Source organism: Cucurbita pepo, chromosome 15 (assembly GCF_057944985.1).
Source record: "Cucurbita pepo subsp. pepo isolate OVF chromosome 15, ASM5794498v1, whole genome shotgun sequence".
Taxonomy (NCBI): Eukaryota; Viridiplantae; Streptophyta; class Magnoliopsida; order Cucurbitales; family Cucurbitaceae; genus Cucurbita; species Cucurbita pepo.
The window spans coordinates 2,397,042-2,419,258 of NC_141812.1; the positions used below are offsets into that span (position 1 = coordinate 2,397,042).

General features: G+C 32.9%; 5 protein-coding genes and 1 pseudogene across 7 annotated transcripts; 2 read left to right on the forward strand and 4 right to left on the reverse strand.

Annotated features, from left to right (window-relative positions):
• Positions 1-396: 396 nt before the first annotated feature.
• On the reverse strand, positions 397-2,124 carry LOC147789163 (uncharacterized; annotated as a pseudogene).
• A 2,627-nt stretch (positions 2,125-4,751) lies between these two features.
• Positions 4,752-6,733, reverse strand: LOC111776332 (uncharacterized). The gene is made up of 3 exons (XM_087118237.1): positions 6,637-6,733; positions 5,070-5,406; positions 4,752-4,995 (listed from the first exon to the last, which is right to left on the reverse strand). Exons 1-3 carry the CDS (start codon positions 6,731-6,733, stop codon positions 4,752-4,754), a joined length of 678 nt encoding a protein of 225 aa, XP_086974363.1.
• A 255-nt stretch (positions 6,734-6,988) lies between these two features.
• On the reverse strand, positions 6,989-7,776 carry LOC147789164 (NAC domain-containing protein 30-like). Its single transcript, XM_087118238.1, has 2 exons — positions 7,323-7,776; positions 6,989-7,247 (listed from the first exon to the last, which is right to left on the reverse strand). The coding sequence occupies exons 1-2, from the start codon at positions 7,688-7,690 to the stop codon at positions 6,989-6,991; spliced, it is 627 nt and encodes a 208-aa protein (XP_086974364.1). The 5' UTR covers positions 7,691-7,776.
• Positions 7,777-8,370: 594 nt separating this feature from the next.
• LOC111776336 (NAC domain-containing protein JA2L-like) lies at positions 8,371-9,026 on the forward strand. Its single transcript, XM_023655766.2, has 2 exons — positions 8,371-8,738; positions 8,831-9,026. The coding sequence occupies exons 1-2, from the start codon at positions 8,371-8,373 to the stop codon at positions 9,024-9,026; spliced, it is 564 nt and encodes a 187-aa protein (XP_023511534.2).
• A 1,666-nt stretch (positions 9,027-10,692) lies between these two features.
• On the forward strand, positions 10,693-18,241 carry LOC111811890 (MOB kinase activator-like 1A). Of its 3 annotated transcripts, none has more exons than XM_023698940.2 (7): positions 10,693-10,820; positions 12,537-12,585; positions 15,358-15,466; positions 15,784-15,877; positions 16,515-16,648; positions 16,727-16,890; positions 17,849-18,241. In XM_023698940.2, the coding sequence occupies exons 1-7, from the start codon at positions 10,798-10,800 to the stop codon at positions 17,921-17,923; spliced, it is 648 nt and encodes a 215-aa protein (XP_023554708.1). In that variant the 5' UTR covers positions 10,693-10,797; the 3' UTR covers positions 17,924-18,241. The 3 variants fall into 3 exon arrangements, with proteins under 3 accessions (XP_023554708.1, XP_086974149.1, XP_023554707.1); XM_023698939.2 differs by having other exon boundaries at positions 10,783-10,820; positions 12,534-12,585; XM_087118023.1 differs by having other exon boundaries at positions 10,696-10,820; positions 12,534-12,585; positions 16,515-16,890.
• Positions 18,242-18,732: 491 nt separating this feature from the next.
• LOC111811889 (bifunctional pinoresinol-lariciresinol reductase 2) lies at positions 18,733-22,111 on the reverse strand. The gene is made up of 3 exons (XM_023698938.2): positions 21,731-22,111; positions 20,214-20,454; positions 18,733-19,281 (listed from the first exon to the last, which is right to left on the reverse strand). The coding sequence occupies exons 1-3, from the start codon at positions 22,058-22,060 to the stop codon at positions 18,914-18,916; spliced, it is 939 nt and encodes a 312-aa protein (XP_023554706.2). The 5' UTR covers positions 22,061-22,111; the 3' UTR covers positions 18,733-18,913.
• Between the last annotated feature and the right edge of the window lie 106 nt (positions 22,112-22,217).

Genomic DNA, 22,217 nt, shown 5'->3' on the forward strand with positions numbered 1-22,217 from the left:
AATTAAATATTTAATTTAATCTTAATTATTATTATAAATTTTGTATCCAAAATATTTGACAATATTATATAACTAATAATAATATATTGTTTATACTTTTGCTTCCATTTTAATAAATTTACGCATATTAATAACTAAAAAAAATTAGGGAATTACATTTTATAAATTAAATATAATAAAAAAAAGATATCTTCATTAGTCAGTCCAACTCCACTCTAAGAAGAGGTCTAATTTATTTATTTATATTTTTTAAATTTAAACTTTTAATTATTTTTTCCATTTTCCCATTGGATTTTGGAAATAAAAATTAAAATATTAACAGAATTAAAAAATAATTTAATAAAAGAAAAATAAGAAAAAAAAAAAAAATATAGATACACACATTCATTGTCAAAATTATAAATTGAAATCTTGATCAATGGTCACGTCAGACATAGTGTCTTGTTCAATGGTCGATGGCGCCATTATTCTTTTCTTGCTATGTTGCTCTAGCTCAAGATTTTTTGGTAATTTTCTTTCAAGTCTTTCATTCTTGCTAAGTCGACATAAAACATAATCCGAGTCTACAACTTGGTGTATTGAATCTTGGTGCAAGCTATACTCATGCATAAACCATTCACCATGATGCTCGGGCAATTGGACATTCTCGTACCTAAAATGTTCCAAGAATGTCAAACAAAAGGTTAAAGATTCTAATGAAAATTGAAATCAAAATAATAGAACGAACCTGGAGCACTTGCGATAGCCGATTATTTGTTTTATCGGTCTTGGCAGCAAAAATCACTTTCATCAAGTTCTCGCCACTCCATGTACCGTTGGCCAAGCCAATCTTGCGATTGATATGCACCCACAGATGTTCGGATTTATTGGTTAGCCTCTTGAGTTTGGTGAAGAAATAGATATGTTCGCCGTCGACACCTCCAAAACGTAGCTAGATTTCCCATGGCTCCATTCCTCCATAAAGATCACAGTCGAAGATTGCACCTTTGAAATATGGGAGGCCGTGAATCTTGAAGTTTAGATAGGGCACAACCTCTATTCATGCACTAACCAACTGAGTTTAGGGTCTATTGTTAGACATGCCTTAGTTGTCACCCATTGAAGATTTTAAGAGTAGTAGAAGATATACTACTGAAGTACTATCGGTGGTGCTTAGTGGGGTAGTGACAGGTAGTTTTATTGTAGTTACTCTAAGATGGGTAGTTTTACTGATTTAACCCGATAAGGGTACATGAGAAGATAGTTTACTATTCTAGTATGGAAAGATAAAAGTGACGGGTAGTTTATTGATCTTATAAGCAGGTACATGTTGCTCGGTACCATTTGAGAGAATCCATTGATTAGAGCTGAGTAAGTAGATATGTATGGAGTACGATCATCATTTAGAGCAAAAAGGGCTCCTCTAGACTTGTGACTATTAGTACCCTATGGCCTTTCCATGTGTCTCAGCACCCGAGGCGCACTTTATGCAAGACTGATGAATGAACTAGACATACGTGGAACCTAGAGCCAAGAGAAAACAAAAAATCTCTAAATCTTGAACATTAAGCTTTGGCACGTAAGAAACTCAAGAATTTTTTAAGGAAAAGAAAGCCCCAAAATTTTCTACTTAATTTAAGGTCGCTACTGTATATATATCATAAACATTGAATGCGGAAATACTCTATTTAAATTTCATAAAACATAACCTTTATCTTAAAACACAGCCATGGACTTACGTGTTTCGAAAACACCTTTAAAACGCCACAACGAAAGGTTAAATAAAATAAATAAACGTTTAAATTAAAAACATCCTATTCTAGTCCAAGTATAAGAAAATAAATATCACTACCCTATGCATATGCTATGGTCTCGAGTTGTGTGCCGTCGTCAGCCGTACATGAATGCCTTGCCTTAACTTAACTTGAAAAAATGAAGTAACACATAACTTGAGTATTTAAAGAAATATTTAGTAAGTGACTCCACTATTTCGGGTTAAATGCAAGAACATGTGAATGCAATGACGGGACCTATCATTTCAATCTATTTTTCTACGGTAATGTCCTAACGGGTAACTTTGATGTGTACCATATACTCACAGGCCATACGTGCGAGTATAAACTCACCTGTCAGTTCGCACACCATTGGGCCACTTTTCTTGTTGGGCGAGCATACTCTGGGAGCTTCTTAGGCCAGACACCCGTTAGAACTAGTAACCGCCACGGCAGCATTATGTAAAACAAAATGATCGTACCCCTGCCGACAGCATTATGTAAAACATATTGATCGTACCCCTACCGGCAACATTTTGTAAAACATAATGATCGTACTCCTGCCCATCGTGATGAAATAGGGTATGCCCAATGCATGAGCACACATAATGCATGAGGTCCCAATATTTTTTCATTTTCGACATTATTAAATATAACCCCACTATCGTTGTACATTCATATCATATATTTTCTCATTTTTCAGTTCTCATATCATGCATAATTCTAACGGGGTTATATTTCATTTCATTTCATTTATCGTGATATAATGTCATTCATAACATGCTGTATACATACAATTTAGAAAACATAACATAACGCTCCATGCTTTTAACATGTCATTTCATAACGTGCAATTCATACAACAATTACCTCAATAGTCACACAAAACAATCTAAACATAACATATCACATCACAATATATCATATCATAAATATGTCATATCGTATACACTTCGTGGTCATATCGTTCCCTAACTTATCATAGCCTTAACGTCCTTATACCTATCATAGTCATATCGTTACGTGAACGTACCTTAGTCATATCATCACAGGAACGTATCCTAACGCTATCGTTCTATCAATCTATTACAAACCTATCCTTTTCTACCCATAACCTAACCGTATTCTTTCATCAATCTCTCCTATCCATAACACTTCGGTATGTAATCTAACCTTAACGTTTCATGAACATATCTTACTCTTATCGTTACATTTCGTTTTGTGCATCCTTCTCGTATCCTATCTCAAACATACCATTGAACACATCGTACCGTAATTATTATCATACAATTCACATATTATAACATATACATAATATATAAGAAGCATATCGATCCACAGACAATTCACACATATCAATATATATGACACGTGCAGAACCACAGGACACGTGTCAACATCAAATATAACCATGCCGATAGTAAAGTCACTTACCTAGTTAGCTTAAGTTGTTGTCACGAATATATCCTTAATGAAAGTTCGATTCTATCTTTTGAAATTCAAGTCAATCTACGTGAGCCTATGACATCAATTTCAAGTTTGAAAAGACAGAGTTATTTCAAGTTAGTCTGTGCTTTCCTGCTCACTGTATTTACTTTTCTCTCTATATTTAGTTTATATTTTTTTAATTTTTGAATCTTCCTTCATTTTTTTTTTATCTGTATTTACTCTTTGCCTTTTAATTTTGTTCTATGTATTCCAAATTTCTAGGGGATCCCTGTTTCCAAATCTTTCTTTATCTCAGTGTTTCCTTTTGTTCACAAATTTCATTTGACTACTGATATAAATTTAATCTACTGATGTGATTTACTGAATTAGTATAAATGATTGACATTTAGTTTTTAATTCAAAGCTAAGTCACTGTAATAGTTTAATGAAGATCTAACTATAATTGGATTTCTAAAAAGGCAGATAAAAGAAAATGAAGATTTAATATATACATATCATATCTATCTTCACTAAATCTTAGCTATTGTAGATAAAAGAAAATGTGGTAATGCTGATTCCCAAAACGTCTGTATATATATCCAAATTATGCATTAAAACTTTAATTTTAAAAGTTTCACATTTTTTTCTATATTAAATTAGAAAATAAAATTTGAAGAGAACATAATTTAAAAAAAATATTATTATTATAATTTTAAGGGTATTTTTAAATTAGAATTCAAAAATATTTTTGAACAGGTATTTAATTTTTTTTTTTAAAGTTAAATACTTTTAAATATATTTTTTAAAATAATTTCAAAAATATTTTGAAAAATGTATCATTAAATTTTAATTTAAAATGTTTAAATTAGAATTCAAACGTATTAACCTTCAAGGAGTTAGAAGCCATTTTTAATTTTTTTTTTTTAAAAATGGTATTTTTAAAATAAAATATTTTGAAACTAAAAAGTTTAAGGATTTTTTTTATAATTTTAATTTTTTTTTTTTAAAGTTTAAGGATATTATGGAATATTTTTAAAGTTTAGAAATATATATATTTTTTAAGCTGCATTTTTTTAAAAAATTAATTAATAAAAACGGCCATATAAAATATTTTTTTTACCATTATTTTTTTTGGTAAGTTTTAAAATATTTTAATTATTATAATTAAATAACCACAAATAATATTTTTGATATTTTACCATTATCTTTTAAGTTTTAAAATATTTTGATCGGATTTTTATTACAATCAAATAAGCACGTACAAACCTATAAAAGCTCATTTCAAGAATATCAAGAAATACATTCACGAGAAATACATTCACGGAGTCTTTCTCAAATACTAATGAAGTCTCATGATCGCTCTCTCTTGCCTGTTGGAGTGAGATTCAGGCCTACTGATCAATATCTACACTGGAAGATTCATGGCCAACCATATTTCAAAGGTGCAATCTTGGACTGTGATCTTTATGGAGAAATGGAGTCATGGGAAATATGGTCACGTTTGCATTCTAATAAGCGGAAATCTCATATTAAAAAAAAAAAAAAATGTAGAAGTTCCATTCATTGTCAAAATTATGAACTCATATCTTCATCGATGGTCATGTCAGACATAGTGTCTTGTTCAATGGTCGATCCAGGCCGCGTTATTCTTTTCTTGCTATGTCGCTGCAGCTCAAGATTTTTTCCTAATTTTCTTTTAAGTCCTTCATTCTTGCTAAGTCGACATAAAACGTAATTCGAATCTTCAACTTGGTGTATCGAATCTTCATGCATAATCCATTCGCCATGATGCTCCGACAATTGGACATTCTCGTACCTAAAATGTTCCAAGAATACAAACAAAAGGTTAAAGATTCTAATGAAAATTGAAATCAAAATAATAGAACGAACCTGAAGCACTTGCGATAGCCGATTATTTGTTTATCGGTCTTGGTAGCAAAAATCGGTTTGACTGGGTTCTCGCCACTCCATGTACCGTTGGCCAAGCCAATCTTGCGGTTGATATGGGCCCACAGATGTTCGGAGTTATTGGTCAAGCTCTTGAGTTTGATGAAAAAATAGAGATGTTCGCCGTCGATGCCTCCAAAACGTAGCCAGATTTCCCATAGCTCCATTCCTCCATAAAGATGGTAGTCGAAGACTACATCTTTGACATACGGGAGGTCATGAATCTTCCAATGCAGATATTGAAGAAGCTGTTGATCGGTAGACCTGAATTTCACTCCCACTGGCAAGAGAGAGAGCGATGACGAGAATCCATTAAAATGTGTTCCTTGAAATTTCCTTCCAATTCTGCTACGAACTAAACCTATTTAAGAATAAAACCAACCTGGGCCACTATTGTAATTAAACAAACTTTTTGGCCCTCGTTCCGCAATTTAATAAAAAAATGGGTGCGCTTTCATAATTTGAGGAATTGAACATCCCCATTTGTAATTCTGCTAAGTTTTTTCATTTGATTTTAATACAATTGTACCAAGTGGAATTTTAACGGAAAAAAAAAAAAAAAAGTGTGAACAGTTGGACTATCATCACGTAGTGAGCATGACGAGTATGTTGTATGCGTTTATACGTTTATTATGCATGATTTAAGGTTTGGATAGCTCGTTATTGCCCAGTTATGCGTTTATACGTCACGTTACAAAAACAAGAGAAAAGTTGTGCATTAGTACAATATTAAGCCCCGAGCTTCGATAATTAAGAGTATTGTATTTTGGACGTAACGATACATGTTTTCTCTCCCTTTATTTATAGAGAGGTTTAGAAGTGTAATGGAAGGCGGGGGTTGTCGGGATTCTCGGGTGAGAGTGAAAATGGTCGTTTGACAAAAGTACACTCACACATGGTGCGATTATTGGGGAAGGTATAGATTAGCAATTCTCCCGTTGATCGGAATTTATTTTGCTGTTTGGTATTTTACATGGGTTCTAGATCGGGAGTCAAAATTCGGATTCAACACCTGATGGCCCTAACATTCCACTGCATCTCCTACAACATGGTCATGTTACTTACTTCTCGCTTCTAAGAGTGAAGACTATCCACACATAACGCCTCATGCCCAGAATCAGAGCAGGACTCGAAATTCAAATTCGGCACCTGATAGCCCCGATATTCCACTGCATCTCCTACAACATGGTCACGTTACTTACTCCTTGCTTCTAAGAGTGAAGACTATTCTCACATAACGCCTCATGCCCAGGAATTAGAGTAGGATTCAAAATTCAAATTCGGCACCTGATAGCCCCGACACTCCACTGCATGTCCTGCGACATGGTCATGTTACTTACTCTTTTCTTCTAAGAGTGAAAACTATCCTCACGTAACGCTCCATGCCTAGGAATTGGAGCAGGATTCGAAATCTGAATTTAGCACCTGATAGCCCCGACATTCCACTGCATCTCCTACGACATGGTCACATTACTTACTCTTTGCTTCTAAGAGTGAAGACTATCCTCACGTAACGCTACATGTCCAAGAATTGGAGCATGATTCGAAATTCGAATTCGGCATCTGATAGTCTCGAGATTCCACGGCATCTCCTGTGACATAGTCATGGTACGTACTCCTTGCTTCTAACAGTGAAGACTGCATATCGTGCAAGATGGTCACGTTACTTACTCCTCGTTTCTAAGAGTGGAGATTGCATCTCCTACGACATGATCACATTACTTGTCGTTTCTAAAAGTGAAGACTATCCTCACAGACTAACACGAGTCTTTTTAGCATATTTTTTTATTTTGAGTTATGGATTCTAATAAACGAAATCTCAGATTAAAAAAAAAATGCAGAAGCACCATTCATTGTCAAAATTATAAATCGAAATCTTGATCGATGGTCGTGTCATACATAGTGTCTTGTTCAATGGTCGATCCTGGCGCCATTATTCTTTTCTTGCTATGTTGCTGTAGCTCAAGATTTTTTAGTAATTTTCTTTTAACTCTTTCATTCTTGTTAAGTCGACATAAAACATAATCCGAGTCTACAACTTGGTGTATCGAATCTTGGTGCAAGCTATACTCATGCATAAACCATTCACCATGGTGCTCGGGCAATTGGACATTCTCGTACCTAAAATTTTCCAAGAACACAAACAAAAGATTAAAGATTCTTAACAAAAATTGAAATCAAAATAATAGAACGAACCTGAAGCACTTGCAATAGCCGATTATTTGTTTATCGGTTTTGGTAGCAAAAATTGGACTGGCCGAGTTCTCGCCACTCCATGTACCGTTGGCCAAGCCAATCTTGCGATTGATATGCGCCCACAGATGTTCGGAGTTATTGGTTAGCCTCTTGAGTTTGGTGAAAAAATAGAGATATTCGCCGTTGATGCCTCCAAACCGTAGCCAGATTTCCCATGGCTCGATTTCTCCGTAAAGATCACAATCCAAGACTGCACCTTTGAAATATGGGAGGGCGTGAATCTTGAAGTTTAGATACTGAAGAAGCTGCTGATCGGTAGGCTTGAATTTCACGCCCACAGGCAAGAGAGAGCGATTACGAGAATCCATTAAAATTTGATAAAGAATGGGTGAATGTGTTTGTTGAAATTGTTGGAAGGAGGCTTTAGGGTTTGTATGTGGTTAGTTGAATTTCGTCCAATTTTGGTTCAAACTAAGGCTGCTTAAGAACAAACAAAACCAACCTGGGCCACTATTATAATTAAACAAACTTTTTGGCCTTTTTGTTATGCCTCGTTTCGCAATTTATACAAATTTTTTTTTTTTTAATTTAAGATATTATTGAACCATTTTGAAAATATATGTAATTACTTCGACACATTTTTATTAATTTAGCCTATATTTAGAACCTAATTTGTCGATTAATTTTAACAATTAATAATATTTTTTTTTTATTTTTTTTTATTTACGTTTTAAAATATTTTAATTAAATTTCTATTATAATCAAATAACCATATTTTACAATTATCTTTTAAATTTTAAAATATTTTAATCAGATTTCAATTACAATCAAATAACCATAAAATATTCTTTTTAATATTTTACAATTATCTTTTAAATCGGATTTTTATTACAATCAAATATCTTTAAAATTTTAAAATATTTTGATCTCATATTTATTACAATCAAATATCTTTTAAATTTTAATACAGACTTATAAAAGCTCATTCCAAGAATATCAAGAAATACATTCACCACAAATACATTTACAGAGTCTTTCTCAAATACTAATGGATTCTCATGATCGCCTTCTCTTGCCTGTGGGAGTGAGATTCAGACCTACTGATCAACAGCTTCTTCAATATCTATATTGGAAGATTCACGGCCAACCATATTTCAAACGTGCAGTCTTGGACTCTGATCTTTATGGAGAAATAGAGCCATGGAAAATCTGGCTACGTTTTGGAGGCACCGACTGCGAAGATCTCTATTTCTTCACCAAACTCAAGAGGTCCACCAATAACTCTGGACGTTTGTCGGCGCATATCAACCGCAAGGTCGGCTTGGCCAACGGTACATGGAGTGGCGAGAACTCGGCCAGTCCAATTTTTGCTACCAAAACCGATAAAACAATAATCGGCTATTGCAAACGCTTTAGGTTCGTTCTGTCATTTTGATTTCAATTTTTGTTAGAATCTTTAACCTTATGTTTGTGTCCTTGGAACATTTAAGTCATTGAATACATTTTAGGTACGAGAATGTCCAGTTGCCCGAGCATCATGGCGAATGGATTATGCATGAATATAGCTTACATCAAGATTCGATACAACAAGCGGTAGATTCAGATTATGTTTTATGCCGATTCAAAAAGAACGAAAGACTTAAAAGAAAATTACAAAAAGATCTCGAGGAGCAGCAACTTAGCAAGAGAAGAATGACTACCTGAATTCTTTCATAGTGGAAGTCGTGCAATAAGAGACGATCAAAGATATGATTCTACACTACAACCGACACTTCAGATGATCCAACCGATTTTAAAATATTAAATATTTGAATTTCATCCGATTTTAGTTATTTATATAATATTTGAATTCTCCATTAGAGAGGTCATCAATCAAATTTCAGTGAGTATAAATTTTTTTTAACCAATATTATGTCTCACTTTCTAATTTCAAAAGCTTCAATTTCTCCCATCAAATTTGTTAAAATAAAAAAATATTATAATAATAATAATTTAATTAAAAAATAGAAAGTCAATAATTTATATATTTTATATAATATTTTATATTCTCTTTCTAACATACAAATTAAATATTTAATTTAATCTTAATTATTATTATAAATTTTATATATTAAATACTTTACAATATTATATAACTTATAATAATATATTGTTTCATTTTTAATAAATTTAGGCGTAAATTTATATATTAAAAAAAATAAAAAAAATTATCTTCCATCGGTCCAACTCTGTTATGGAAATCAACCCAAGAAAGTGGGACGGATTACATTGATAATCAAAATAAAAGTAAAGAAAATCAGTGATTCGAATTACTCCACAAAAGGTTTGATTAATATCACTTGAATGACTCTATCATGCAAGTTCTAAACACTGCATTCTATTCTTAATTCTAAAATCTGATGTCTAATCAAAGAAAAAAAAAAACTTTATATAACCTTTACAACCTTAACTTATGTCATACATAACTCTCAGATTAAATAGGCTAGTAAATGAGAAATACCATAACTTCCCTATTAAAGTAGCTAGTTAAGGGTGGAATATGGTAACGTGGGTTACAATATAACCTTGACTCCTATATTTAAAACTACCTTAAATATCACAAACAAATAGGTAAACTATAATTAAATAGTACAATGAATGAAAGGTACATATTAGTCATACTAGTTTCATAATTAGTTCAATAAATGCACTTAAAGTGCATTTAATTCATCTCTTTTTTGAAGTTAAACTATGCATGGGAGGTCTCCAACATCTTCTAGAATTTTCTTTGATGAGTTCACATAAGATTTGTGGTAGCTTAACCTTGAGGTATGAAAATTCGTTGGTCGTGGTTCATATCCAACTCCACTGTAAAAAAAATGTCTCATTTATTTATTTATATTTTTTAAATTTAAACTTCTCATTATTTTCCCTAAAATATTAAAATATTAAAAAATTAAAAAATTAAAATCCAAACCTATTCATAGTATAAACTATACCGTTCATATATTAACCGTGTAATATAGTATTAACGATGCCGTTCATATATTAAGGGGTTAAAGATATTTTTGAATTATTTATTATTATTATTATTATTATTATTATTTTGAAGTTTAAGATATTTTTAAAATTTAAAGAATTTTTGAAATTTTAAAAAAATATATTTTTTTAAATGGAGGGTAAAATTGGTATTTCAAAATTAATTTGAAATAAAATTTAATAGAAAAAAAAAAAAAGAAAAGAAAAATAGTGGAATCACAGTAAAAGGTGGAAACAATTACCGGGGCCATGTTTTAGATTCTCCGAAATTAAAGGGAAAATCGTGCAAAAAGACAAAAGTTAGTGTTATTATTTATTATTTATTATTTATTATTTATTATTTATTATTTATTATTTATTATTTTTTATTTCCCTTTCTTCTTCAACCCAACGACACAACGCGAAGACCAGAAATCGAGCTTTTCTCTTGTGCGCTCGTTCTTCCTTCTCTGAAGCGATGAGTCTCTTCGGTCTAGGCAGGTAAGTTGAAATCATTGACGATCTTTCATGGAAAATTTCCTTAACGAAGCGATCAATTTCCTTCTCTTTCTCGTTTGTTTTCCTTCTTTCTGATGAAACGGAATTCAGTTGGTTTCTTGATTTTGATTGTTTGATTACGATTCTCCGATTTTCTCTTTCAGCTTCATCAGATCTGCTGTCTTGTTTATTACATTTTGAGTATTTTTCTGATGCGATTTGAGCATCTTGATTTTTAGTTAACGTATTCGTTCGTCATGCATGTGCAGATGCGTCTTGTGTGTGAGTTGATTTCGATTTATGTATGCTTGATTTGTATCTGATAGCCGTATCGTTCGTGCTTGTCTTTGTCCTGTGAAATTCGGTTCATATCTCTTTGTGAGAAGCAGCTAATTTATTTATTTATTATTACTATTATTTGGATTGATTGTTCTGCCACAATTCCGTATCGGCGCTCTGTCGGTAATTATTCATTTTCCTTCTAAATTACCCCGTGTTCATTTTGAGTGCGTGAAAAGCTGTCAGTGATTGACAATTTGCCTCTTGATTTAAGATGCAACAAATTAGTAATTCACACCAGTCCCAATTGTAAAGATGGGGCGTTTTGTGGTTAGGTAGTTGAGCGTAGTGCAGGAAGCTTTCCTTCTGGGAAGAATTAAAGAATTATTTTAGAATAAATGGTCTATTACTCAGGAGGAAGAAAGAGTTCTACCAACCGAGATTATCGATACAGAAACATAACATAATACTCACAGTGACAATGTGAAATTCAGAGTTTTCAATTGCTTCGTGGAATGGTTCCACCAAATTTTAATGGTTGTGGCGTGTTTAATCGACAAGATCAGCATGCTAAGCATTTGGAGGAATTGTAACCTATTTCTCTGCAATTTACATTTAAGCTACATAAATATCATGGCTAAGCGTTAAAAATTTTAGGTTTTGAAGATGTTGATAAGTTGTGGCTGGAAAGCTTTCCAAATAGTTAAGGGAATAAGATAGACGTTATGTCAGAAAAATAAGATTATGATGGGATGGAGTACTTGTTATTTAGGAAGATAATCTACTTGGTTGGAAATTCGACTGAGTTGAATTTCTTTCATATAGTTTATAGATCTTAGGTATGTTAGATTTTGAGTACAAAGACTGGAATTGGGAAGAAAATAGGAGACTCTTAAATTTTTGGGCTTTTATAGAGGCTGTCTCTCTGAGCTATTTCGTAATTACAATTATTTCTTGGTTAGTCATTTCAATTGGAGTAGCTTGTCATAAACTTCTTTGGTCTTGAGTTGGTTGATATCATATTTTCTCATCAATTTGGTACTTTTCCCCATCAATAACAAGGTCAAGTTTATTTATCGTCTTTAGAACGCGTAAATAGGAATACTTATCTGAGGGTTAGAAGGTTAGAAAGAATCTAGTTAGGATTATGATGCTTGATTTTACTTTTTAAGAAGAGTCCCAGATAACAAGAATAGTGTGAACTATAGGCGGTGGCTTAGCATTACTTGGAATGCTAAAAGTATGAACCTTGCACTGTCAAACCTCTGCTACAATTATTACTTTTATCTCTTTTGTTGCTCTCACTATTCTATCAATGTCATGACATCTTAATTTTGTGATTCAATGAAAGCTTGTCATTAATGTTGGTGTTTGCGTGCTATTTATGCCCCAATCACATATGCTGTTTATAATCCATCCCAAAATTTTGTGTTGCAGCAGAAATCAAAGGACTTTTCGCCCCAAGAAGAGTGCACCATCGGGGAGTAAGGTTTGGCCTCCTTATTACTTCTGAAACAAACATTGAGTTTTTTTTTTTTTTTTTTTTTTTTTTTTTTTTTTTTTAATTAATTAATTTTTATTTATTTATTTCATTGATTATTTGAATGTAAATGATTTTAAATAAATTAACACTCTTGATTTGTTAATAAAGGGGTGACCAGGGAAGCTAGTGGTCTCCTTGAATTGCATATTGAATCCTTTCATTATTTGGGGAATCGTTATCATGCCTTCTAGCCTTTCTGGAAGGGTCTTGTTTTAGGTTAAGATATTGGTCCGAAGAAAGAAGAAAGGAAGAGATATTAAAAGGAGTGATGTTTCTCACTACATGACAAAGTTAAGAATTTCTCATGATTCCCGAACCTTAACCATGGAGTGTGATGGAACGTGACAATTTTTAATTCTTTCGGAAGTATATCCCCTCTGAAATTTGTTTGAATTGGGTATATTTTTATGAATTTTTTTAAGGGAGACTGATATGAACTAAGACATCAATCATGCAATATAAACTTCAAGGAAAATGTAATGAAAAATGTTGTTCAAATTATCACAAGATGTTACAATTCATGCCACGTTAAAAAAGAATCAAGCTTTGTTTATTCTTGGATGCCTACAAATTTGGGTGGGTGATGATCTAGAATTATGGTGTTTTTTTTAATGTACTTAATTCTTTTATTTACTTTGAGGTTACATTTACATAGGGGTTAATTATGGTCATAAAGTATGAAAGTTACAACTCTTGAACTACCTCATGGAAGATCAAGGGTTTTCATTTTCAGGCTATACAAACCCACGTATGTTGTCTTTATAAAGTAGATTTGAAAAGTGTAGTAAAAAGATCATTTGTGCTTTCCTTTAGTTAATGGTTAAGTTTCTTTGCAATTTTATGTAGTTTAGATTACATGTTTAGAATCATTCAAGCTTGACATGAACGATCTTGCTTGTGGAGTGATTCGAATCTCAAACAAGTGTTCTTACCTTGAAATATTTGATCAACAAGGTAATTTAAATTTTACTTTTCTTTGGAGGGATCCTTATCATTATGGTAAGTGTTTTTACCTTTTCTTTAGTAGCCAAGGGGTAAGTTTCTTTGCAATTCTATGTAGTTTAGATTGCATGTTTAGAATCATTAAAGTTTGACATGATCGACCTTGCTTGTGGAGTGATTTGAATCTCAAACAAGTGTTCTTGCCTTGAGATATTCGATCAAGAAGGTAATCCGAATCTTGCTTTCCCTTAGGGTGATTCCTTATTAGAGACTAGATTGTGGCATTTTTATATGTATATTTCAAAAAGTGAGGAAAAGAAGGAAGAATCTTTATGTTGACGCTGTCTACTCAGCTTCTTGTGAGGTCTTCTGAAGATATATCGTTCATGTGTAATAGGCTACATGATTTAAAAGGTTGAGACCTCAACTGTAATTATAATTTTTATTTCAGAAAATTTTGTTGGAAAGGATATTAGATGTTTTCATTTGGACTTCTATAAAGCTATCTGAACTGTGGACTAGGATACAATTTTTATGTATCAATGGGTGGTTATGCCCAATTTTAGGTTACCATGGTCCCAACGCAAGAAATGTGGTTCTTTGTCATGCAAACCTGGATGGCCTTTTTGCACTCAAGTTTTTTTCAGGAGTTTGGGCTCCCGGTTAACCACCTTAGTCAACTGGCTTACTACTGTTTCTTGTAAATAAACTGAGTTAATAAATCTCAATTACCAGGGTCAAATAATTTTAATGTTGTATTTTCCAGCTCCTTGACTTTGAATTTTAGAGGGATTTTCAACGAAGTAGAAATCGTGGAATGGGCCTCTTTAATCCAGCTTATCCCCATCTGTTCATCTTATAGATTGACAAGACCAATGGGCGTGGGCTCTCGACAGATAAGAACCTTTTCCACAAAATTGATAGTCACAAACCTTGTGTCTTGAAATTGTTTACCATCTAAGGAGCTTTATCAAAAGATTTGGAAGTTCCCCTCCCTAAGAAGGATCAAGTTCCTTCTTTGCTAGATTATTAGCCACTCATCCTCTACAGAAACGATAGATTGCAAAAAAGATGTCCCTGATTTAATCTATATCCAAACTGGTGCTATCTTTGTAAGAAAGCTAGTGAAATACAGAGCCACTTATTTTCCACCGCTCCCGTACATAAAAAATTTGGTCTGAGCTTTTCGGTTCTTTTGGATGGTGTGTTGGTCCTCCATCGAAGTCCTGCGGTTTGTTGGTTAAGGTTGCTGTTGACAAAATCTTCTTTCACATCAACAAAGGATTTTGTTTAACATAGTGTGGGCAGTTAGTTTTAAGCTTTGGCACGTAAGAAACTCAAGAAATTTTCATGGCAAAGAAAGATTCTCGACTAAAGTCTTTGAGATTTTAGTTTTTAACGCTTTCAGTTGGTGTAAAAATATGAATCTTTTTAAGTATTACGGCTTAAATAATCATTTATTCAATTGGAGAAATATTTTGTTTTCTCTTTGGATGGGTTCTCATCGTATCATTTCATTTAATCAATGTAGTTGTTTCCTATCAACAAAAAAAAAAAAAAAAAAAAAAAAAAAAAAAATCGACGATAGGTTGTGTTTTATTTTATCTAATTTTGATTAGTCTGGCGTTTATCAAAGTTCTAGGTTGAGCTATGATATATCTTTTTGTTCTAAATGTGGGTCACCAAAAAGTGTTTCCCTTTTGACTTATGTGAAAGTCCTCTTTTATGATAGCTTCTCTTGATGAGTGTTTCATTGATGTTTTTATCTAATTGCAGGGGGCTCAACTCAAAAAGCATATCGATGCCACACTTGGTAGTGGAAATTTGAGGGAAGCAGTGAGACTCCCAACTGGGGAGGATTTGAATGAATGGCTGGCTGTAAACAGTAAGTTGTAGATTCTGCCTTCTTTATTTTTTTTTTTCTCCAACCCTTTTTTCCCTTCGGGAATAAATCTTTTTCTATGAATTGTTCAATGGTTTTCAAATTTTGGTAATTTTTTCTACAGTTCTCATGTATCATAATCCCTTCTGCTTATTATTTCTCTCATAAACGCTTTCTTCTCTCCATGTGCTTAATGAATAATGTTACATTCTTTATCTAGATTACACAGAACATGTTAAAATATTTATTTACCATTTCTATTCAGCCAGGATCTCTTATGTGAAATCAATATCTAACATGCTGTTTATATTTTATTTCAGCTGTGGATTTCTTCAACCAGGTGAATTTGCTATATGGTACCCTCACAGAGTTCTGTAGTCCAGAGAATTGTCCTACAATGACTGCAGGACCAAAGTAAGGGAAACTGGAGAAATAGTCAAGTTTTATCTGATGTTTAACACAAATTAGTTTAGTTCGATTTTAGAATTTCCTCTGTACGAGACAAACTATTTATTGTTTCTAACTTCTTTTTTTTTTTATTTTATTTTTTATTTTTTATTTTTTTACTTGTTTGTGTGACTGCAGTTATCTAGAGTAACTTATCATGCTTTCTAAATGCAGGATTATCTCAATTTGGAATATTGTTTACTGTTATATGATTGTTGATTTATAAAAAGAAAAATTGTATATTTTGAGGGTCATTCTCTCGTTTGCTGATTCTACTACTAGTAGTTGCAATAAATTTAGATGTTAAACTTTTGAGTATGAGGTAGGGTTTGTATCTGCACATGGTAATATGATATCCTTGCATTTGAATGACATTCTCTTTGTTTGACATGTTTTATTTGAACAGCTAAATATGGTTTCAGTTTTTACCTAGATCATTCAAAACTCTGTCCATATCAAGAAATTATGCCTATTTTGATGTATGAATGTGGGGCTTAGTTATCCAATTTCCTTATAAGCATTAAGTTAGTTTGTATTTGAAGTTTTTCTGTTTTCTTTTTGCGTCTTTCCCTCTTCTGAAATAACTTGAATTAAAATTTTACAGGTATGAGTATAGGTGGGCTGATGGTGTACAAATCAAAAAGCCTATTGAGGTCTCTGCTCCAAAATATGTGGAATATTTAATGGATTGGATTGAATCTCAGCTTGATGAAGAATCAATATTCCCTCAGAAGCTTGGTAATCAACGGTCTTGTTTACTAAAAAACTTCCCGTTTCCAGTCTTATTCTTATTTATTGTTCAATGTCCTCTTTTAGGTACACCATTTCCTGCCAACTTCAAGGAGGTTGTGAAGACGATATTCAAAAGGTTATTCCGTGTATATGCCCACATTTATCACTCTCACTTTCAGAAAATTGTGAGTCTTAAGGAGGAGGCACATTTAAATACGTGCTTCAAGCATTTCATACTTTTTACACATGTAAGTCACTCGTTCAAATCAGCTTATTTTTATAATTTATTATTGCTACTAGTAGTTTCATTTTTTACAAAACATTCTCTCTATCTCTTTCACGGTATAATATCAGTTTACAAATCAAGAAGACACTACTGTATTAGCTCTCTTCCAACATTTTACTGGCAGTTTGTTTCCTTGAATTTAAACAAGGTTTTTTTTTTCTTTATTATTTCGGTTGTCTTTGGACATATGTAGTTTATACGGTTATTTGTAGTTTTGTGGGTTGGTTGTTTTCTGCGAGATACCACCTCGATTGGAGGGGAGAATGAAACATTCTTTATAAGGGTGTGGAAACCTTTCCTTAGCTGATGCGTTTTAAAAACATTGAGTGGAAGCCTAAAAGGAATACCAAGTAGATCGGCAACTACAGGTTTTCCTTGTCTTGTGAGGGAGGAAGGGTGGGCCGTTACAAATGGTATCAGAGCTAGACACCGGGTGATGTGCCAACGAAGAGGCCGAGTCCCGAAGGGGGGGTGGATTGGGGGTCCCACATTGATTGGAGAAGAGAACGAGTGCCAGTGAGGATGCTGGACCTCGAAGGGGGTGGATTGTGAGATCCCACATCGGTTGGGGAGAAGAACAAAGCATTCTTTGTAAGGGTGTGAAAAACTCTCCCTAGCAGACGCGTATTAAAAACATTTGAGGAAAAGCTCAAAGAGGACAATATCTGCTAGCAGTGGGCTTGGGTAGTTAAATTTTCTATTGCACCGAATGAAGTTGATACATCTCTATCAATCTATTACATAATTGTGTCTTGGAATTATAGAGTCTAGGCAGGAATTTTATGAATATGATCGGTTCTTGAACATATTGACTCAGTGATTAAGAAGCTCTGCCAATAGAATTTATATACATCTCTTTCTAAATTCTCCTATTGCAATTAAGATCATTGGTTTTAACACATACTGTGTGATTTGTCCAGGAGTTTGGTTTGATCGACAAAAGGGAGCTGGCTCCACTTCAGGAGCTGATTGAATCCATCATTGTTCCATACTGAACAAAGATCCTATTTCAAGGAACAACTAATTAAATAATCAATTGCTTTCTGCATGTTTGGCTGTGGTCTCTGTTTTTGTTCTGTGTACATGTTTTTGTATTTGAATGTTTTAAGGTTGTGGATTCTCCTGCTCTTCCCATGGATCAAGCTGATTAAAGAAACCAGCTTCTTGATTCTAAGGGAATGAAGTTTAATGTCTCTCTCCTTTTTCTCACAGGAGATTGTTGCATTTCAGGTGGCCAAAGTTTCAATATGGGTAACTGTTTGGAGTGGTAAAATTTTATTTATGTATTTATATATTCAAAGCTTTGAGCATAATTTCTCTTGTTCCTATTGCCACCGTCCAACATTTGCACACATTGATATGAGCATCATCACATTTACTTCTCAGTCCTTTCCAAACTGAAAATGTTTGAAAAATTGACATACTCAAACTATTTTGTTCTATACTTCGCTTTTAAAATGTTCGTTTTAGTTCATCAAAATGTTCCTCCCTTGACCATTTTGGTCTCTTCATTTTCAATTCACTGAATTTCTTGAAATTACGAGGGGAGTAAGATTCAAGATTCAGATTATTTTGTTGATCAAATATCTCAAGGTAAGGATATTTGCTTGAGACTGAAATCATATGTCAAATTTGAATGATTTTAAATTTGCAATCTAAATTACATAGAATTTGGTTAAAATAAAACAAAAATGTTCTTTTTACTCCATTTTTCAAGCTTACGTTGGATTTTATATAGTTCAAAAGAAATTTTTTGACCTTTTAGGAGTGGTAACATTCATATTTTATGATTATAATTAGCTCGTAGGTAAATATAATCTTACATTATTGTAGATTATGATCCACACACAAAGTTTATAACGACCTAAGAATAATGGAAGCTTCATTGGCATGAATTCTAACACATGATTTGATGCCTCAGTTCTGTTCATGTTATATGAATCCAAATGAAGTTTGGCTTATTTTTAGTGTTTGCATGTTGGGTCTTAAACGTAGCGTTTCATGTATTCCTCCACACTTGTGTAGCTAACTTCTGGATAGAGACTGCAAGCTTCTTCAGCACCATCCCCTATTTCAAAGTTGGCAAGACATCCCTCAAAGCATACATGATAATAGTGAGTTAGCCCCACTTGCTCTGCATAGCCTTGACCTTTCATGTTAGCTAGAAACTCTTGATCAGAAATGGAGCTCTTTGTGAGCTCTTTTCCTATCAATTTCTCCCAAATCTCAACGACTTCTCTTTGTGATAATATGTTCTTGGGTGGCCTTATGTACACCGTTTTGTTTAGGGTTCGAGGGTCGTCAATCATCTTCATGGTGTATGTTGCAATGTCGTCTTCATCCACGTATATTGCTGTCACCATTTACCACGAAAAAGAAAAGTGTTCATATAAGACAAGTTATGTAATAACTACAAAAAAAAAAAAACATTCGGAGATCGAGTCCATTGTGTCAAGAATGACAAAATCTTAATAAATGTCTAGGTTGTTGCACCCTGATCTAAGTGGGATCGAGACATATTAGACCGATATAGACAGTAGAGAGAATCTTAATAAATGTCTAGGTCCTTATCTTACACGTTGACCTGAATGGGATCGAGGCATATAGACCTATATAGACAGTAGAGAGAATCTTAATAAATGTCTAGGTCCTTGTCTTGTACCCCGACCCAAGCGGGGTTGAGACATATTAGACCTATATAGACGGTAGAGAGAATCTTAATAATGCCTAGGTCCTTGTTTTGCACCCCGATCCGAGCGGGGTTGAGACATATTAGACCTACATAGAAGGTAGAGAGAATCTTAATAATGCTAGGTCCTTGTCTTGCACCTTGACCCGAGTGGGATCAAGGCATATTAGACCTACATAGATGGTAGAGAGAATCTTAATAAATATCTATGTCCTTGTTTTGCACCCCAACCCGAGTGGCATCAAGGTATATTAAACCTATATAGACGGCAGAGAGAATTATCTAATCTAAATTTATATTTAGACTTTCAAACTTTAAGGTAAGTTTCAATTAGTCTCGAATATGAGACCCTACATACACCGCACCTTATAAACTAATGATGAAGATCTAGGGTACGATTGACACATTTAGTGGGACGATTCAAAAGCTGCCACAAGACTCGCATGAATCCCATATGTAAATCAATATCTTGACACGTGTCTCCCACTAAATATTTTGAAACCGAGTTCTCTATTACTCAAATTAAGCTAACCTCATTTAACGTGTAGAGTATATATATATATATGCATGCATACGTAAAGCGGAGAGTATAGAACCTTTTTGATTGCCATCTCCAAGGAGAGAAACATGATGTTTGGAAGGAAGGATGAAGCCAGGTTGACATAAACCACCAAGAAAGTAACCAGCAAAACAGTTTGCAGAGATGTAAGTGAAAGGGATTTTAGCTTCTTCTATGGCTTTCCTCACCACCATTTTATCATCAAACGTCACCCTCCCCGGCTCCATCGCGTTCTTCATTCTCGCCGGGTCGGTCCCGAACTCCGACGGTAAAAATCTCTATAAAAAATAATTTCAAATTTTATTTTAATGAAAATTCAAACAAAAAATATCGAATAATTTACATAAAAAGATTATTTTATTTACATTAATTATATTAATGATAAAATAATACTAAATCTAAAAGTTGGTGAATAGGTTAGGATTTTAGTTTTTAATTCAATTATTATTATTGTTGGTTCGAATATTAATTTTTATTTTCAAGATCCAACACGTGAAGGATGGTGGAAAAAATAATGCTAAATTTAAATTAAATTAAATAAATAAATAAATAAATAAATAATACCTGTTCTAGGTGCTGGACGGACTTTCTAAAGTCACCAAACATAATTATTACAAATAATGAATTTTTTTTTATTATGTTAATATATAAAATGTAATACCTTAAATTTTGGAGAAAAAAAAAATACTTATTTAATATAACATAAACTAAATATTTAATCAATCACCCGCTAAATTAATAAAAAAAATACCTACAAATTTCTAAAATAATACCCATAAATTTTCAAAAGTTTCACGAAAAGCGTCGGTATTAAATTTTTAATAGTATTTCAAAATTATACTTGAAAAAATTTCACTAAAACCCTTTAACTTTTTTAAAATGTTTAAAAATATCTTTACTATTAATATTATGTTTTAAAAAATACATTAACATCTTTTTATTTTTATAAAAAAATTAAATAAATTCTTACCATGTCGATCAATACCTCATAGATTACCTCTAAATTTTTTAATATTGTTATGAAAGTTTACGAGTATTTTTACAACATAGTACTACCAACCATAACATTTTTTTATTTTTTAAAAAAGTTCAAAAATGTTTTTGAAGATTTGTAAGAAAATTTAAAAGGTATTTTTCAAGTTTATTTAAAAAATTTAAGAGTAGGAATAAAAGGAAGGTTTTTACAAAACCTTCAGAAAACCCAAAATTCAACTGAATTTTCGGAGTTGTAAAAAATTTAACCAATCCAATCAAATCGGAGAAAAGTTGAATAGTCTAAATTGGTCAGAATATCTAGTCATATATACCTTCTTAGTGAATGGAACAGACCAACCTATCAATTTTGCAGATAAATATGAACTATTAACTAATATCAGGTTGGCAAAGTTCAAGGAGTTTGTTCGTTATTTTCATGTCTCTTAATTTCATCTGTATTCGATACAAATCATCACTAAAACGAAAAGCTTAGATCAATATGAACGACGAAGAACCGTAGTGATTATCGTTCCTATAAACGACGTAAAACACTTTCGAGTAATCAAAATATAATGTTACCTTAACATTTGGAGCCTCCTTGATGGCATGAACAAGGTTGAGTTGAAGAAGAATATGATGAGATCTAATATGAACACCAGAGATAGCAGAAATGACAACATCCACAAGCTTGACAGCCTCAACAAGGCTGTTATGATCATTAAATGAAGCACAAACCAAATGGGCTCCTTCTCTCTTGAATGACAAAAGAAGCTCCACTTTCTCTATATCAACGCCCATTTCTTGCCTTTGTAACACATAGGTTTGATACCCTAACCTCAAACTTGCCCTCACCAATCTCTTCCCCAAGTACCCTGTTCCTCCAATTATCAACACTTTGTTCTTCCCCATATCTCTCCCAATCTCTCCCAATCTCTCCCAATCTCTCTCTCTCTATGAGAATGAAGATGGTGGGAAGAGGGAAAGATATAGAGAGGATGTGGGGTTGAAATGATTTTTGTTTTGAAATATTTTTGGAGCTCTTGACAAATGAAGCTTACCTACAACA

Bases quoted from the DNA above. Each gene is read 5' to 3' on its own strand.
- LOC111811890 (XM_087118023.1), top strand. From the start codon at position 10,798: ATGAGTCTCTTCGGTCTAGGCAG. The intron at 10,821-12,533 runs GTAAGTTGAAAT...TTTGTGTTGCAG, and splicing joins AGTCTCTTCGGTCTAGGCAG to CAGAAATCAAAGGACTTTTC. The intron at 15,878-16,514 runs GTAAGGGAAACT...AAAATTTTACAG, and splicing joins ACAATGACTGCAGGACCAAA to GTATGAGTATAGGTGGGCTG.
- LOC111776336 (XM_023655766.2), top strand. From the start codon at position 8,371: ATGGATTCTCATGATCGCCTTCTCTTGCCTGTGGGAGTGAGATTCAGA. The intron at 8,739-8,830 runs GTTCGTTCTGTC...AATACATTTTAG, and splicing joins GGCTATTGCAAACGCTTTAG to GTACGAGAATGTCCAGTTGC.
- LOC147789164 (XM_087118238.1), bottom strand. From the start codon at position 7,690: ATGGATTCTCGTAATCGCTCTCTCTTGCCTGTGGGCGTGAAATTCAAG. The intron at 7,248-7,322 runs GTTCGTTCTATT...GGAAAATTTTAG, and splicing joins GGCTATTGCAAGTGCTTCAG to GTACGAGAATGTCCAATTGC.
- LOC111776332 (XM_087118237.1), bottom strand. From the start codon at position 6,733: ATGACTATGTCACAGGAGATGCCGTGGAATCTCGAGACTATCAGATGC. The intron at 5,407-6,636 runs GTGAGGATAGTC...CTCTCTTGCCAG, and splicing joins TCTTGGACATGTAGCGTTAC to TGGGAGTGAAATTCAGGTCT. The intron at 4,996-5,069 runs GTTCGTTCTATT...GGAACATTTTAG, and splicing joins GGCTATCGCAAGTGCTTCAG to GTACGAGAATGTCCAATTGT.
- LOC111811889 (XM_023698938.2), bottom strand. From the start codon at position 22,060: ATGGGGAAGAACAAAGTGTTGATAATTGGAGGAACAGGGTACTTGGGG. The intron at 20,455-21,730 runs GTAACATTATAT...TATTTTTTATAG, and splicing joins AGGAGGCTCCAAATGTTAAG to AGATTTTTACCGTCGGAGTT. The intron at 19,282-20,213 runs GTTCTATACTCT...AAATGGTGACAG, and splicing joins TGGAGATGGCAATCAAAAAG to CAATATACGTGGATGAAGAC.